The sequence below is a fragment of the Onychomys torridus genome, chromosome 21, assembly GCF_903995425.1.
Source record: "Onychomys torridus chromosome 21, mOncTor1.1, whole genome shotgun sequence".
Classification (NCBI taxonomy): Eukaryota; Metazoa; Chordata; class Mammalia; order Rodentia; family Cricetidae; genus Onychomys; species Onychomys torridus.
Window position 1 is genome coordinate 23,101,714 of NC_050463.1, and position 17,630 is coordinate 23,119,343.

At 45.8% G+C, this 17,630-nt stretch overlaps 1 protein-coding gene across 1 annotated transcript in view; it reads right to left on the bottom strand.

Moving 5' to 3' along the window:
• Tmem178a (transmembrane protein 178A) overlaps window positions 1-16,728 on the bottom strand; it is a 59,196-nt gene extending 42,468 nt beyond the window's left edge. Inside the window, exon 1 of the mRNA XM_036171333.1 lies at window positions 16,220-16,728. Coding sequence (XP_036027226.1) covers window positions 16,220-16,619 — 400 coding nt within the window. The 5' untranslated portion in view covers window positions 16,620-16,728. The remainder of the gene's footprint in view (window positions 1-16,219) is intronic.
• Window positions 16,729-17,630: the final 902 nt, after the last annotated feature.

Below are 17,630 nucleotides of genomic sequence, written 5' to 3' on the forward strand. Positions count from 1 at the left end.
TATAGAGCAGGGGGTACAGATTTCATTTTATCACTCAGAACACTGCTCAAATTAAACTTATAAAATATTTATTTCTAGAACTTTTCATTTAATAATTTTGGACCATAATTGAACTTTGAATAGCAAAATTGTGGGTAAAAGTAGAATACCATAAAACCATTCATTTTGGTGTACAAGTTCAAACAAAGAGAGGGATGTAGGGACAGAAGATGAGGGGAACGAGGAACAGTGATTAAAATGAAGTGAGTCTATAATAAATTACTCTACTATATGGTAACCTGTAGACACTACAAGGCTAGACACTGCTAGTCTAGAAGTCATTACTTCACCAAACAAACCCCCCAGGGCCTGGTATCAGATACCTCTGTAGGAATTGTTTGTCAACAAGAACTCAGAGGCCCTAAAAAAACAATACAGGCACACACCATTCCTCTTGGTTACCTACCACCAGAACGTGTTGGTAAGACCCTATTGCTGAAGACACTACTAGACAGGTTTGATTCAAGGTACGGATAAACCAAGCTAGAACTAAGCTGGAAGCTTCCTCCCTACTGGTGAGGGCCCAGTGATGCTCTGCAGGATGCTGGCCGATAAGGCGTCAACTGTCTTACCTGGCTGTGAATTCTATGAACTACAATTCCAGCCTTCTAGATAAAATGTGCCCATTGATGCAATAGTGGCACACCCATCATGGAGGTAATCAAGTGTCTCTTGATAGGATTTGATGCCTGCTTCCCAAATAGGGGACCTTTATCTAGTATTGCAAACCTGGATGAAAACCTATAAGGCCTCTGGGAAGGGGAAACCCAATGCTACTACTGGGCTCATATAGTATCAATCTGCTTTCTACAGACAAAGGCTCTTCTATACTTTAATCAGAGAGGCCTCTCACTGTAGTGAGCAGAAGTGAATGCAGAGACCCCTGGCTTCAGAAGATGCTGAGAATGAAGGATGTGAGGGCTCTGCCCTAAACAGCACATTGAAGTATCCTCCCAAGTCTCATAAGAACCAACCAGAATATAGGGAGATGTCTTGGAGAATGTCCAACACAGCCACAGTAATCATAAACTCACAGCCTCTGTGTCGATGTCACTGGACTCACACAAATCCTCCTAACAGCCAGCTACAGACTGGGAAGGGGCTCATGGGGCCCTATCACTTATTACTGATCTCCTGGCAACTAGCAGATTCTGGGAGAGCAGGGGGCATAGCATCCGGTGTGAGCACACCAGGCTCTAATAAATAGTTTCAAACCTACGGTCACACAGATGGCCCTAGTTAGACTCTGTGGGACACTGGGCAAAAGAAGGAGTACTGAACAAGGAAAAGGAATTTGGAAGAAAGGAGAGGGACCGGGAGGGATGGGAGAGAAAGTTTGGAAGGCAGTAACTAGCATCATATGCAGATATGAAGCTGCCAAAGAATAAAATTTATTAATAAAAGCTCAAGTTCACTCTGCAAAGAATGAAAGTAGGGTCAAGGATAGAGTCAAGGAAATATAAGGGTACTTGAATTTCAAGGAAAAGGCAGCCATGTCCTATATGGAAAGGACAGAATGGGATTTCAGGCAGAACGGGCTATAAAAAGGTGAAAGAGCGTATCACCTAGTCAAGGTTTCTATTGATGTGAAGAGACACCATGACCATGGCAACTCTTATAAAGGAAAACATTTTAATTGAGGTGGTGGCTTGCATTTTCAGAAGTTTAGTCCATTATCATCATGGCGGGGAGCATGGCAGCTGGGGGTATGGTGGTGCACAGGCAGAATGATGTCAGAGAAGGAGGTGAGAATTCTACATCTTGATCCAAAGGCAACAGGAAGTGAACTGAGATACTGGGCGTGGCTTGAGCATACACACACACACACACACACACACACACACACACACACACACACATACATATATATATATATATATATATATATATATATGTATATCCTCAAAGCCCACCTCCACAGTGACACACTTCCTCCCATACCTACACCAACAAAGCCACATCTCCCAATAGAGCCATTCCCAATGAGCTTATGGGGGCCAATTACATTTAAACTACCACAGCATGTGAGAGGGGACAGCAAATTCTAGTGTAGCCTGACCCTGGTTTATATGGTGAAGTGCTGGTCCTGGAGAAAGGTAGCTGGAACCTCATGGTTAAAAGCTTGTGTATGACCTCATAAGGAGTTCAAACTTGTAGCTGTGGGCAGTCATCAATTTTGGAGGACCTTGATGCTGTCTTTCACTGTTTCAAATTGTGCAATTTACTGACAGTACATTGTGCAGCCTTGCTCTGTTTCTAGAACCTTTTCATAAACCCCAAAGAAAATTCCACACCCACTAAGCAATCACTTGCTCTACCTGTTTTCTGTCTCTCTAGGCTTGCCTCTTCTGGTTATTAGGATCCCTACAGTGCATGGCCTCATATGCTTGGCTTTGTTCATGGAGCATAAAGTGTACAAAGTCTGTAATGTTGCAGCATGAGCCAGCATTTCATCCCCCACCCCGCCTTTAACCTCCGAATAATGGTCCATTGTATGGGCACATCACATTTCTGTATCTGGTGATGGGCATTTGGGTTGTTCCCACCCTTGGCTGTCAGGAAGAACGCTGTGGTGGACAGATACAAGTTATTGTTTATGAGTCTCTGAGTGGAATGGCTGGTTTCTTGGGAAATAAATTTAAACTAAGTTTAAACTTAGGGGGAACTCATCAAAGTCTTTTAGTGGAAGGATCAATGTGTCGAGGTTGCATTTTAAAATGCTGACTGATCTTACTGTTCAGGAAGTGAGGTCTTATAGAGATGGCTTCCTGGAGACTTCAGCAAACACTCGTTCCTCCTGTCTGCTCTCCTGGTCTTCCTACAGCCTTTCTTTTCTTTTCCCCTGTATGAATATCCATATTCTCTCTGTGTTTCTCTCTGTCTCTCTCTCTTCCCATTTCTCTCTGTGTCTCCGTGTCTGTCTGTCTCTCTCTCTCTCTCTCTCTCTCTCTCTCTCTCTCTCTCTCTCTCTCTCTGTGTGTGTGTGTGTGTGTGTGTGTGTGTGTGTGTGTGTGTGTGTAACCTACAAGTTGGCATGCAATCCAGTGGTCCAAATATGTGTCCACCCACACACCTTGCAGCTTTCCAGTATCTTCTCAGGCTTCGGTGCTAAAAGCCCTGCTAGCTCAGCCCATCTGGGACAGTTCACTTTCGCTTTGTCATTCCTGCTCTGAGCAGATATCAGACTCAAGTCCACAGGCCTCTCGGTGCCCCAGGAGAGGTTCAGAGGAACATAGCAATTCCATCGGGAGACACAGAGTTCAGGGCAGCGGTGTGACTTGAGCATTCCAGCTGAGATGATAGGGGCTCATCTTCTCTCCATCCCTCCAAACAGAGCAGCAGACACTGCTGAGAAGTGGTTCCCTCAGCTGCCCTTCTCTGTTTGTCATTCCAAAAGCAGCTGGCATCTGTGAATTGAAGTGGGTTAGTCCTTCGGATTTGGGGTCCTTGCCTCCATTGATGTGCGAGGACACAAGCAGCAGCAATAACAGAGAGGACCTTGAGGATTTCCTCCACAAACTCACTAGAGGACTGTTTGAAAGGTGGCACAATGGTCACTTAGAACTAGTCAGGAGCTGGGAGTGAAATATGTCATCATTATGCTCTTTTCCTCAGAATCAAGAAATTAAAACAAGCCGTGGTGCGGCTTGAACAGGTTTATCAGAGGAACTGGCCCATGAGGAGGTGTGCATGTTCTGAATAACAATCTCCACAAGGCTCCTCTGGCTGCTGGTCTTCCACCTACTGGGAAAGGTGGAGGGAAGAAGAAGGCTACATATTTGAGGAATGTTTAAAAACAAAAAACAAAAACCCCAGGTTTTTATGTATACAATGTTCTGCCCGCATAGATTTCACTATAGAAGGTTGTGAGCCACCATGTGGTTGCTGGGAATTGAACTCAGGACCTCTGGAAGAACAACAGCCAATGCTCTTAACCTCTGAGCCATCTCTCCAGCCCCGAGGAATGTCTTAATATGGACCACACCAATCTAATGTATATCAGATTTTAACAACTGCACCGACTAATCTTAGAGGACACTTTCAACTCCAAAATCACACAAATTTGACCATTTTGTATGGCATTTTAAAAGTACAGTTGTAAGTAAGCCTGTTAGAAACAACTATACAACGTATGGGTCATTCTAGATTAAAGGGGGGAAAAAGGACATGTCATTTTCAGAAAAGAAAATGCAGAGCCTTCACAGGGGCAGAGTGTGGAGGAAGGTGGTACATCAGAAGAGCTGGTTAAAATAATCTGAGTTCCTCCACTTGGATACCCCCACTGTGGCACTCTCCACGTTCAAGTATACGTGTCCTTGGCTAACTCTGAACAAACCAGGTAACCACGAGCTTCCCGAGAAGATTCACACCTCTCAACCCAGGAGGTAGAGCTTAATTAGTCTATGAGAATTAGTCATCTCTTGTCAGGGGTTGGCTTAGAAACGGTCACGTGACATAATTCTGCGCAGTGAGACTTGTGGGAAGTCTACTGAACGTTTTATAAGAAGTGGGTCAAGAAGCGGGTAGGGCCTCTCCTAGTGTCTACCTCTCAAACTGTCGACAAGTGAGGCAGTGACTCAGAACAGCTGTGTCCAGGAAGAAACCAGGCTGGAGGCTAAACCAGGCTGGAGGCTAAACCAGGCTGGAGGCGAAGCTGCCATTGTTGGATCCGCTAAAGCCTTCCAGCACCTAACTCGGTAATTAACTATCTGGGATGCAGAATTCCTCCAGACTATATGCAAGGTAATGCTTTTTCCCTGTCAGGTTAAGCCATTTTTATTTGGGTATTCTGTTATTTGACACTAAAAGATTCCTAACCAATAAACCTACCCAGAGGAGTGCATAAATGTTTATCAAGTACTGTATTAACTTCCTTTAAAAAAAAATTATACCCACAACCCAAATTATAATGTAATGTTGCTGTAGCTGACCCTTTTGGATATAAAAACACCACCAGAAACAAACTACATATATAATGTGATTTAATTGCTATCAATCCACGGAATCAGCTTAATGATCAAAGAAATGTATTTGGGGGTTAACTCACAAAACAGGAATAAGGGACTGTAGCAGGATCCTGGAAGGGTGAGGCAAGGTCCAAGCTGTTCTCTGGTGAGCTCTGCCCTGGTCAGTCTCAGCATCCAAAATCCATGAGGTAGAGAGAGTGCACACATGCATCCTGGGTCTTAAGGGTCCCTGGCGGCCACGCCCAAGGGGCAGGTCCCTAGCAGCTACCTGCTGCCTCACTAGGGGTGGTGCTTCAGGGCATGGCACAAACAACCACCTACTACACATATATGGAAGAATATTGTGGGGGGGGGGATGGGCCTGCCGATTTAACTTGCACATGAGACTAGAAGGATGTTCACAGCAGAGTAACATGGTAGTTTACAAAGAAACACATCCTTTAAAACACACCCCTGCCACAAACTTCCATAATGAATCTCTGGGGCCTATTAGTACAAAGTACCCATTTTCCTCCACAGCATAATCAAAAGACCAGCACCCACGCGTCTGTGCGCATGCCTAAGAGAGCAGGGACTACTCCGCTCGAGGCCCACCAGACAAATTCACTCCAGAAACTGTCACATTTGGAGGACACGCACCATTGTGTCCTTCTATGGTTCCTGCTGTCATTTCCTTTTGAATGTCTCCACATCAGGTGTTTGGGGACCTGTTCAGAGGACCAACAGGTGATGAGTTATTTATACAGCTGCCACTTCTCCAAATCAGCGCTGGCACCGAGGGACGACTTTAAAGCACTGAAACACCCACGCCACTGTCACCCTCGACTCCCCCACCACACAACCTCCACTCCCAGAAAAGAGAGTGGGTTAAGCTCCTTGGCCACCTCTTCTACGTAAAAAAAAAATCAAAGGGCCTTCTCCTTCCAAATGATGCTGTCTGCTTCTAACTTAAAAACCAATTCAGGATTATGCTGATGACAACGTTTGCCCAGTGCACAGACAGACACTCAGCTAACTAGCTGTAAGAGAGGAAGGGGCGGGGAGTCAGAGGTACGGCAATTGACTAACAGAGGTTTGCAGTATGTCAGGTGGTCAGGGCTTGACGTTCCTTTCAACTCTACGGATCTTTGAGTCTACCTGTGTTTTCATATCTACCTCATACCAATTTGAGTTTCTTTCGGAAGGGGGAGGGGCGAGAAGAGAGAAAGAGCGAGAGACACAGAGATAAGAGAGATCTCGAGGCCTTGAGAAGGCAATACAACACAGGTTCGATACTCCTGCAGCAGACATCTAGCTAGACTTCACCTGTCAACTGCTCAGGGGTGAGTGGGAACCTTGTGTCTTCTGTTTCCAGCACCCGAAGAACACAGTATTCCTTAGAACCCTTCTTGTTAACAACAGCTGCTGCTTTTCCTCTCTTTCATTCACCCATCTTCTTTATTTTTTCCAGCACTCGAGAGTTGGAGCTCTCTTCATCCAATACTTCCACTGTCTGAATGCCAAGCAAACCTTCTCTACAATGCTGGACGCTCCATACGAAATGAGCTCCAATAGGCAGTTCATAGTTACCAGTTGCCCAGCTCAAATGCTTTGTTCCATGTAGCACAGACTACTCCAATAGGCCATCAGGATTTCTGTTCCCCATACCCCGGAAATTTATCTTGGGTCAAACTGTTGCTCTGATGACCTGTTCCATAACTTCGCAATCATATGATAAGTGATCAATTTTGTTTTTTCTCAAGAATAACTTCATGAATAGTACTTGCCACAGTGTTCAGACTCTATAATCTAAAGTATTACTGTAAGCAAGTTTTTTGGTTTTTGTTTGTTCATGTAGTTGGTTGGTTTGTTGTTGTTGTTTTTAAGTTTTTCGAGACAGGGTTTCTCTGTGTAGCTTTGGAGCCTGTCCTGGATCTCGCTCTGTAGACCAGGCTGGCCTCGAACTCAGAGATTCGCCAGGCTCTGCTTCATGAGTGCTAGGATTAAAGATGTGCACCACCGCCACCCAGCAAGCAGTTTTATACTACAAATTAACAACTCACAGGCCTTTCTCCACTGCTATGGACATGCTAAAGATGGCAACTTTGTTAGCACAGGACCTACAGAACGTGGCAATCATTTTTTTTTTTTACTAAGAAACCACTTATTTTTTAAAATAGTTGTTTTTTTTTTTTTCTAACAGTAATACATATTGACTCTTGAATGAGGCAAATACATCTTCTACACTGGATTAAAAATTCTTTAAAATGCAATGAAATTAGGTTCCAGCCAAGTAGAGCCTCCCCACCCACCCCCACCCCAATTTCCTACCCAACTTGTCCCGAGATGGCTACAGATATATTCTAAGTACACCAGGCAAGTGCAAGCATCATGGCTGATTTGCAGGTGAGCATCCTGTTACAGAGACAATCAAGCCTTCTAGAATCATCTCACAATTTCCCACTTCAAGAATTTCTGGAATCTCTTTTCCAGATGAACTGTCAGAAATCTTGGAGGAACCAAAGGGCACAGAAATCCTTCAGATTCTGAAGGGGAAAGAGAGTTGATTAATATTATTTTTAACCTATGGACAAATTTTTTTTTTAAAGATTCAAACTCTGGGGAACACCCAGTAAGTAATTCACTGTGTCCTTGGTGACTTAAGAAAGGAAAAGGTAAGAAACAGATCCTATGCTTCTCCCTTCTCACTGCTGGTCCATTCCCAGATGGGTGACACACACACCCCCATGACGTGATTGCTAGGTCCTGCTGTCAATTCTTCTGGCTCAGTTGAAGAAAAGACCAAGGCATCATGTTGCTTTCTGGTACCCCACTGCGAACAAACGCTGTCTGCCTCACCACCACCTCTAAAGCTGAAGCTCACACTCCAAGAAGTTCAGTTATATCCTTTTAGTTAAAACTTGCAATAAAGCAGATTAATTACCGCAATCACTTTTAACCACAGGGAAATCCTGTGAGCAAGTCAACAAACAAACGTTATAAATTTTACCAGGTTTCGAAAATAAGATCTGTTCTCTAGTCACAGTGCCTTTATTTTGATTTTTTTTAAAACTCTTTACCAAAAGCTATGCGCAGGTGTAGATAGTACCAATACTTGGTGTTTTGTTTTTTTAAAGATAATAACTGGGGCTGTAGGGATGGCTCAGTGGTTAAGAGCATTTAGTGCTCTTGCAGAGGACCCAGGCTCAGTTCCCAGCACCCACATTAAGTGGCTCACAAACTCCTGTAACTCCAGCTTCAGGGGCTCCAACACCTTCTGGCCTCCAAAGACATCTGTACTCATGTATATGGTGTGCATAAACTCTTACACACACACACACACACACACACACACACACACACACACACACCCAACTATCTTGAAGCCTAAGGCAGATCCAGGTGGTTAAAATGACCTTATCTTTGTCATCAAAATAACGAGCTAATGTTTTGCTCCAAAGGAGATATATTTGCTGTTTGTATTATCTGCCAATCTTTCAGATTTTTTTTTTCAGTTTTCCCCTCCCATCCCACAGGTTGCTATTGGAAGGGGGTGAGATATGGAGAAGATGATCCGATGATATCTGATGACTTTTATTCTTTGAAATCAGCAAACCATCCAAGAAAACAGACCAAAGATGTTCACATACATTAGACAAATAGAAAGACAGTGGACTTTCTGTGGAAGATGAGACAGACAAAAGACAGGTGAGCTCAGGGAACAAGGGCACAGACGATCTGAGGTGACAGCTTGCTTGGCAGAGGTCCCAGTATTAACAATCTGCAATGAGAATCTGACATTCAGTCATTACAGGCTGATAAGCGGGAGTCCAGGGCATCATGTTCACCACGATGGAATGGAGTCTGTTCTCCGTCCTGTTGGGAAAACCCTGAGACCTACCTCCATCCCATCAACATTCCCACTCCTCAGGACCTCATGATTAGCAGTGACACAGGGAGTCTTTGTGACTCCAGATGCTCCTCCAACCAAAGCTTATGTTGTACAGCAATCAAGAACGCTGGCAATTACGAGCCGTCTGCCTGGTGGAGTTGGGGGTTCTTTTCAATCACTGAAGAAGAAAAATCAGCAGCTAAGGAAGAACAAGAAAGTCACAACAAGTCAAGTCTAATTGGATGTGAACTTTCTATGACATAGCAAAAAAAAAAAAAGCTTCCATTTTTTTTCCCCCTCAAGGCCACTGCAAAATTTTATCCACGGCACATCGTGAATGAAAATGTTCTGGAAATTTTGATCACAAACCACTTAAAGCACCCCCGACTCTTATGTATGGGGATGACTTTTCAAAGATATTCCCTGTGTATGAACAAGCAAGAATGAAAGCAAGTCGCGTCTTTGACTGACAGGGTAGTGAGAATTTAATTCCTGTTCCAGATAACCTTCCTGAGTGTTGGTGACAGATGTGTGTTGAAACAGAGGATCGTAGTGGGGCATGCTCAGCCTCCGCACATCGTGGGACAAGACGAAACTACAAATCCCATCATTAAGAGTTGTGCGGGATGAAGTAGCCGTTGTTTAATCAAAAGGGCTCATTTAATACTGCGCCTAACGTCAGAACTGATGTGGAAATAAAATGCATCTTCCATCCTCGGCGCAAGATAAATGTGTGTGGTGTAACAGAATCCTGGGAGAGCACGCATAAATTTCAGCCATGATAAGCAAACCTCTCCTCCCTCTGGCCAGAAGAGAGGAGTAGCTGTTACTAATGAGCACCAAGAGGAGCCATTTTTAAAGTGTGTTTGTGGGGAGGCATTGGGGTGTCCATGCAAAATTTCTATTTATACCATTTTAATATGATTTTCCCCCTCAGAAGTTGCTTTTGTCTTTGCTTTATGATGCATGTACTAATGCAGCCCTTGCACACGATTTTGAATGAATAACAAAAATTATGTTTAGATAAGCATCAGAGTGCATGCTCAAAAACATCTCAGGCACCACTTGCCGAGAGATATAAAGGAAGTCTTCTTAAGATGTGTGTGTAAGAGTTTATGGACAGCATATGCATGAGTACAGGTGCCTTCAGAAGCCCGAGGGTGTTAGATCCCCTGAAACTGGAGTTTCACACACACACACACACACACACACACACACACACACACACACACACGTACGCGCGCACACACATGCACTCACACATGCATGTGTCACATATGTGTTGGTGCTTGCTAAAGCCAAGAGAGGACATTGGCTCCCCTGGAGCTGGAGATACACACGGTTGTAAGCAACCCAGCACTGGTGCTGGGAAAGGAACTTGGGTCCTCTGGAAGAGCAACAGATGTTCTTGAACACTCTTCATCACAACTGGAGACTCCCTAAAACTGAGCAATACCCTCACCAGCATTGTCTAAGGTGAGGTCTGCAAGCAATCTGTGCCCTCCTGGGCCAAGAAGAGTAAAGAATGTTGGCCACTCAGCCTCCCTAGGTAGCTCTGCCCTTGGCAGATAATTATTCCCACACAAACGATACTTTGGTCTACAAATGAGCTGAAGAAAATCATCCATCTATTTCTGTGGCAGGTAGAACTTGGTGGGTCCTGTACAGACTATTAATTTTGTGGAGAATAAGCAACAGGGGAGCAGATAAATCATTAGCAGGGAAGGCCTAGTAAATTCTTTCCAGAGCTTTCTCTCCCTCTCCTTTTCATACAGAGAGCAAAATGACAACGTATTTATGTACCACTTTGATATCTCTGTTTATCTCATTAGACAACTTCAAAGACCATTAGGACATATTTCTACTTCAAGTCTCGATTCAATCTCCATCGATTTTTCACGCGTTAACGTGACAAACACAGAATTGTAATCTCCCCATCTCTGAAATCCTGTCATTTTTAATTTCGTAACAGCAAAATACTACTTTAAATTTCCTTTTGTTTATCGTGGGCAGAGTGTGACGTTGAAATCTGCTTTACATGTACGAAGTGCATCTATTTGAAAAGTAACGTTCATTGTTCTTAGTGAAAATTCTTAATGAAAAATATATTTCAGTTAAAGCTAATACGATAGCTAGAACTTCCCATGAGTCCTGTGACCATTTCCAATTCCAAACTGATTTCTCCAAAGTTCCACACAATGTATTCACAGGTCTCATCACTATGTGTTTATTGAAGTAAATGCTCCCAGGCACTGAAAGAAAGTGCATGTAACGTTTCCGAGGGACCCTCCTCCCAACTGCCTTTCTAGCTCACTATGGCACTTGGACAGGATGTCAGGGAGTCCCCACAGGGGACTCTGTGACACTCTGTGACGCTCTGTGACACTGCCCTGTATTTTCTGTCATTTCCTCACTGGCGCTCTCCAAAGTGCTCTCCACTCTCGTCAGGCAATCTTCTACAACCTACGAAGAGTAGCTACTGTGTAATCCACTGGAAAATACCAAGTCTGCTTCTTGAAATGCCTCCTTAAGAAGGCAGGGATTTGTCCATTTTGTTCAGCCCTCAGTGCGTCTTTGACGTCCACACGATGCCTGACACCTCACCATCTATTGAGTAAATAAACAAATGATGACCGAATGAATAAAGACTCTTCTCTAGGTCGCTTTCTGTTTTCCGAGACTTTGCATAAACCATGCCAAGCCCACTGGCCTAACCTTGCTTTGATTTTTTTTTTTTAATACAGAAAATCTTCTTTCAACCCTCCTACATTCCCAATGTCAAAGAGGGGCCTGAAGCCCAGAGCATTAAGTCCATTCTGTTCAAGTGCCTACTTCGTTTGCTCAACTATTCCACACTTCTCTTCTGATTAGGCGGAAGTGACTCATTTGCACATTCTCGGAGCTAGTCCTTTGACCAGGAAAGCTTTCTTGGAGCCAAAAAAGCAATGACAAGCTGGAGAGGTGGCTCAGTGTTTAAGAGCACTGGTTGCTCTTCCAGAGGATCAGGGTTCAATTCAAACACCCATATGATGGCTCAACGTTCATCAGTAACTCCAGTTCCAAGGGGTCTAAATCCCTCTTGTCTGCATCCCACTGGCATGCACATGGTACACAGACAAATGCATATACCATGTATGCAGACAGAGCACCCATATACATAAAATTATCTTTAAAAAACAAAAAGCCAGAAAACACAAAAACACGTGAGCAAAAATAGCTGAGAGTGAGACACAGAAGCACCCTCAGTGGGTTGAAAATCTTCTAGTATTGCCTTCCAAAAATAAGCTTTCGATACGTTTTTAACTGAATTGGAAAGTAAATTAAAGGAACACAGTGTAAACTTTTTTAAGGCATTTGATAAGATTTTGGTTTATCCTGGCTTTACAATCTGCACATGAATCCCATTCCCCTTCAAATAAATCCATAGACTTAATGCAATGTTCAGAGATGCGCATCTGTGGAGTTGATTGGGTCATTGATGGACTCATGACTCGATGGTGTTATTTTGAGGAAGTGGAAACCAGGAGGGTAGAGGAATTAGGTCACCTAGGGTGTACTGTTGTGTGCTTTGAAAAGCTCTACCCTTACCCCAGATAAACTCTCTGCTTCCTGGCCACTGTGAGGTGAGAGGATTAGCTTTACATCATGGTGTTTCTGCTTCCCCATGTCACTAAACACAACAGAACTAGCCAAGCATGGACAGAAATTAGAAGGTGAAATAAATCCCCCATTAAGTAAGTTGTTTTTATCAGGAATTTTGGCACAGCAATGAAAGACTGACCAGCCTACTAACTGAGCAAGATAGTTGTGCTAAACAGACTGTTTCAGACAGGGAGAGCTTGAGGTATGAGAAACAGTGTTTAAACCGCTGGGGAATAGCTCATGGTTGCCTGGAAAATCAGCACAAGGGTACAGCCTCGATCCTTAAAAGGCTTACCAATAACTTGACCTCAGGCTGGGGATGGAGTTCCCTTAGTAGAGTATTTGCCTAGCATGCCCTGAACTTGATCCCAGGCACTTCATGAAGCAGGGGCACATTTGTAATGCCAGCAGCACCTGGGAGGTGAAGGCAGAAAGATTCAAGGTAGAAGTTCAAGGTCATCGTCTGCAACTTAGTGAGTTAGTGGCCAGCCTGGGATATAATTCGACCTCATATCCAAAAGAAAAGAAAGAAGAAAGGAAGGAGAAAAAAATATTGAAGGTTCTTCTCAGAGGTACAACCTAAACCTTCTAAAGAAAAGGCTAGGTAAATGTGAACTTTAATCATGAAAGGGGGACAAGCCTAGAATTTGATTATTCTCCCAAAGCTCTGTATCTTTGAGATAGATGCTTTTCTGTTTGAGTAATTCATCTTGGGTAGGTTAATACTATAGAGTCTACACATACTGACTCTAAACTAATCTGTCTGTCATTGTATGTTTCTAACTCTTATACCTCAGAAACACTTACAGGGTCTCCAGGAATAGGGCCTACTAATATTTCTGGAAAGAAAATGTTTTCTATGCTACCCTCTCTGGACCCTTCACCTACATTCTACCTCTATCCTCTGTGTCCACAGGTTAAAAGCTTAACTTATTTTTGTCTCAGAAGTTCACTGAGCATACCAGAAAGTTCATAGCCGCCCCCCACGCCCCGAATTCTGAGCTTTAAATTTTACAAGCAACTCTAAGACTCATCAGGTCATTCAGAAAGAAAAGTCAGGAGCAAACCTTGAGCCTCTGGTTACAGAAATGTTTTAGCTACATGTGACGACAATTTCTAGTGTCTTGTGCTCATTTAGGAAACTCACACCACAGCCACTTGATGTCGGGTGCCAAAACACAGTAACTATGTTTACCTAATATGGATGCTCAAACCATCTGCTCAAGACAGGTAAATATGTATAATTTCCCTTCCTCAGATTATTCACAGAATCCGAATTTTAATGAAATTTATGTGTCCCTTCATTTCCCAGAGGTGAAACTGAGACACCACCCTGCCCTCCCAAGAGTTACTCAACCAGCCCAATGCAGGTCACTAGCAAAATATTGTTCAAAGTACCAGAGGCACTTCCGGCCACCATCCCCCCAACAGCAAATTATGACTCCACAATGGTAATGTCACCCTTCGCTCTAAGCTCCTCAGTCCCTAACACTACCAGCTCACTAGCTTCCCAGGAATCTAAATTTACATTGTTATTATGAAAACAATGATACAACTCAGATCCAGCAAATTCTCCAAAGAACAGTCAGCTCATAGACAACAAAATCAAAGACCAGATAACTTTGGACATTTGTGAAGAAAAATACGCCTGGGCTTAGTGACAGAATCAGTGGGGATTCCTTATTTTCTGACTGGCCAGAAAGCCCCAGTGTTCACCACAAAGGTTTAGCTAACAAACGATCAATAGCACAAATGTGAGGTCATTTTTTTTTTCTCATGTAGAAGATGCATTCACGGCCAGAACAATCTAATTCGTTTAATTAGTATGTGAGTTCTGCTGTAGTGGTACTGTACTGGGCAGCCATCTGTCAGAAACTGTAGAGGGGTTAGAACAGTGGGTTGGAAGACTGGATCCACTGACCTCTAACAACATTCTTCCACTTCTAAGATCATTTGATTTTGCACACTCTAGGAGCCCGATACCTCAGCTAGCCAGCATATTTCCACAAGTATCCTGGAACATCCCCATGGGAGTTCTCCTGCTGTGGGGTAGACTCGGCCCTGCTGTTTCAGACACTACACTCTATCCAAATTGCATGCAATGAAATACTCTAGGCATGGAGAGTACATGAAAAATGCAATTCTGCCATTTCCAAAGACAGACTACAGCAGCTTAACTTTCAAAATTGCCTTGCCTAAATGAGCATCCCATAACCCAGCCTTCACAAGCAGCTTTTGGCAGCTTGTTCATGTACTACGCTCCTATCAGGATTAATTATGTAGTGTCTTCATGAGAGGAAATCAGATTCGGATGCAAGTTGAGACAGAAAAGAGAAAGGTTGACTTCTCAAAGGAAGATCACTGTATCGAATTGCCCCCCAAAATTGCTGGAGTCCTTCCATATACAGACAGATTTGCATGGCTGTCCCCAGCTGGGCTAGCCATGGGAAGGAGGAAATTGACATGTTTGAGAAATGAAGCCTATGCCAACCCACAAGATGGGGAAGGCCAGCACATTATTAACCCCCTCCTTTCTACGTAGTTCGTGGCAAGCTGTAATTCAATGTACATCTGTTAATTTGCTTCTAAAATCTTAAAGATGGACTGACTTCTGACTTCCTTTTAGGAGCCGTGAGTCCAAGGAAAAGAAGTTTATTAATTTTTTCTTTCGGGAGATAAAAATTCTGTTCAGGTTGGAGAAATTAAAGGGAGCTCCACAAAAGAGGATTCTTGTATTGATTTTTTTTTTTTTTACATTCATGGGATTACCAAAAAAAAAAAAAAAGGATTTAAACTATCTGATTGCAGACACAAGCTAGGTGTTGCAAAGATTCCAGAGGAGCAAAGCGATGCTATACAACTCAATGTCTAACAACGAAACAATACAGACAGCCCTACAAAGTGTCACAGTCTTAAGAGTGTGACATGCAGTCTCTGTACCCAAGACTACTTTCAAGGACTGGGCCCTTGGCACTCCTCAGCTACTGCCCAGACCCTAAGGAGGGCGGGGTCATGAGGAAGGTTGAATCATGAAAAAAGCAGGTGTCTTAGCTACCTTCACCAGTGAATTATGGTTTGTCAAGTCCAATCCAAACAGCCCCCGGAACTTGGGGTGTTGGGAGGGCAGACCGTCTTCGCTCCCCATGAGCCCTCCAGGATGAGGCGCCCACCTCAATTTATTGCAGTACCAACCAACACCAGCACAGCCCAGGAGTAAGCCCCCCGCCCCCTAACTCCAACCCCCATTCTGGCTTTGCACCACGTCTCTTCCAGAGGGCATTTCTCAAAGGAAAACGCAACTTGAGGGAAGGAACCTAGTTGAGAAAAATCAGTCTTTGTGACTGTCACCCTCCCTGGGAACAGCGGCAAGAAAATGCACACACACATCCCAAGTCAGCCAGGTGCCCAGGCGGAGAAGGACCAGAGGGGAGAGAAAGAGAAAGCCTTAAGGGGTGAAGCGGAGTCCGGGGAATGGTAAAAGATGGGCCGGATGAAAGAGCGAAGGACAGCGAGAGAGAGAAGAGCAGAGAGAGTAGCTGGGGAAGGAAGGCAGGGGAGGCAGCCAGGAAGGGTGAGAATTGCGCGGGGCAGCGGAGCGCGGCGACTGGAGAGGCGACCGCGGGGACCCGCGCGCCCCTGGGAAGCCCGGGCTGCGCTCCTGGCGCGGACGCCGGGACGCGGGGTGCGCCCCGCCGCTCACCTTTCAGGATGAGGGTGTCGATGTCCCGGTCGATGCCCAGGAAGTAGCACTTCCTCCAGAGGCCCGAGTAGGTGGCGAACAGCGGCCGGCCACACTCGGCGTCCAACCCTCCGAGCCCCAGCAGCGAGCGCCAGGACTCCGGGTCTGCGCGCCCGGGGCCGCCGGGGAGCAATCGTCGTCCCAGGGGAGGCGAGTCCCGCAGCGGCAGGTGCGACAGGGGCATCAGGCGGTTCTTCTGATCCGGGGGGTCGGCGCCCGCGCGGCTGCGCTCGCAGCTCTCCTTGTGGCGCCGGGGGTCGGTCTCGTACCAGTGATCGGTGAAGATGGCCGTGACGAGCAGCCCCAGGGAGCAGAGGCTGAGGCCGAGGCTGAGCGCCGTGACGAGCGCCCGCGGCTCCATGGCTTCCCGGCTCGCCGCGGCCGCCGGTGGGCTCGCCGCCGCCGCCGCCGCCGCCGCCAGACACAATGCACTTGGCCTCGGCGCTCCGCCGCGCGCCCTCCCTCCCCGCCACCTGCCCCGCACTCCCCTCCCACGGCCGCCCGCCCGCCCGCCTCACTCCCCCGCGGGAGCCTCCTCCCGCCCGGCCCCGCGCCCTCCCCCTTAGCCGGCTCCCCGCACTCCACCGCTTCTCCCCCTCCCCCCCGCGCCGCTTCCGCCCCTCGTCCCTCTCCTTGCTTCCAGCTCCCGCGGTCTGTCCCACCCCCTCCAGACCCCTCTCCCTTCCTTCACCTCTGCTCTCGGTCCTCGCTTAGCTCTCTCCTGTCCTTTCTCCTCTTATTCCCCGGTCCCTACTTTTCCCCCTTACTTTTCCTCAACTCTTCCAGACGCTCTTTCCTCACTCCCGCTGCCCCTTTGCGTCCCTGGCTCCTTCTGCCTTTATATACCTGCCTTGGATTCCAAGCCTCCCGGCACCTACCCCTGCGCACACCGCCTCCGGTCCTCTGTCCCTCCCACGACCTTACGGAGACATCCACCAACATCAGGCTCGATCTTGCCTCTTGTCCAAGTTGATTTGGATCACTGTCTCCATCTTACTCTCGGGAGCAAATCCCATCCAATTCCTTGAGCGTGGGCGTTTTTGACTCTTTAGAATCTTGATCTAGAGCCGCGAACCTCCTTTCTTGATCCTTGAAGGATCCAGCCTCAGAGACCTTGGCAGCTAGCTCTCTCTGTAGATGGGCTTCCCCTCTCACCAGCTCATGGCAGCCTGGAAGCATCCTCTCTGCTCCAGTTCTTTTGCGAGAAGACACCCAGTGTCTCTGGAGCCACAGAACCACAGTCAGAGATAATACCTGCCCACTTCACTTCTGCCTGCTCTGAGATGGACTTCTTTTTCGTGGGCTATCTCCACGCCTGAGTGACTGAAGGCCTCCTGGATCGATAAAGGCCTTGCTGTGGCACCTGCTCTGC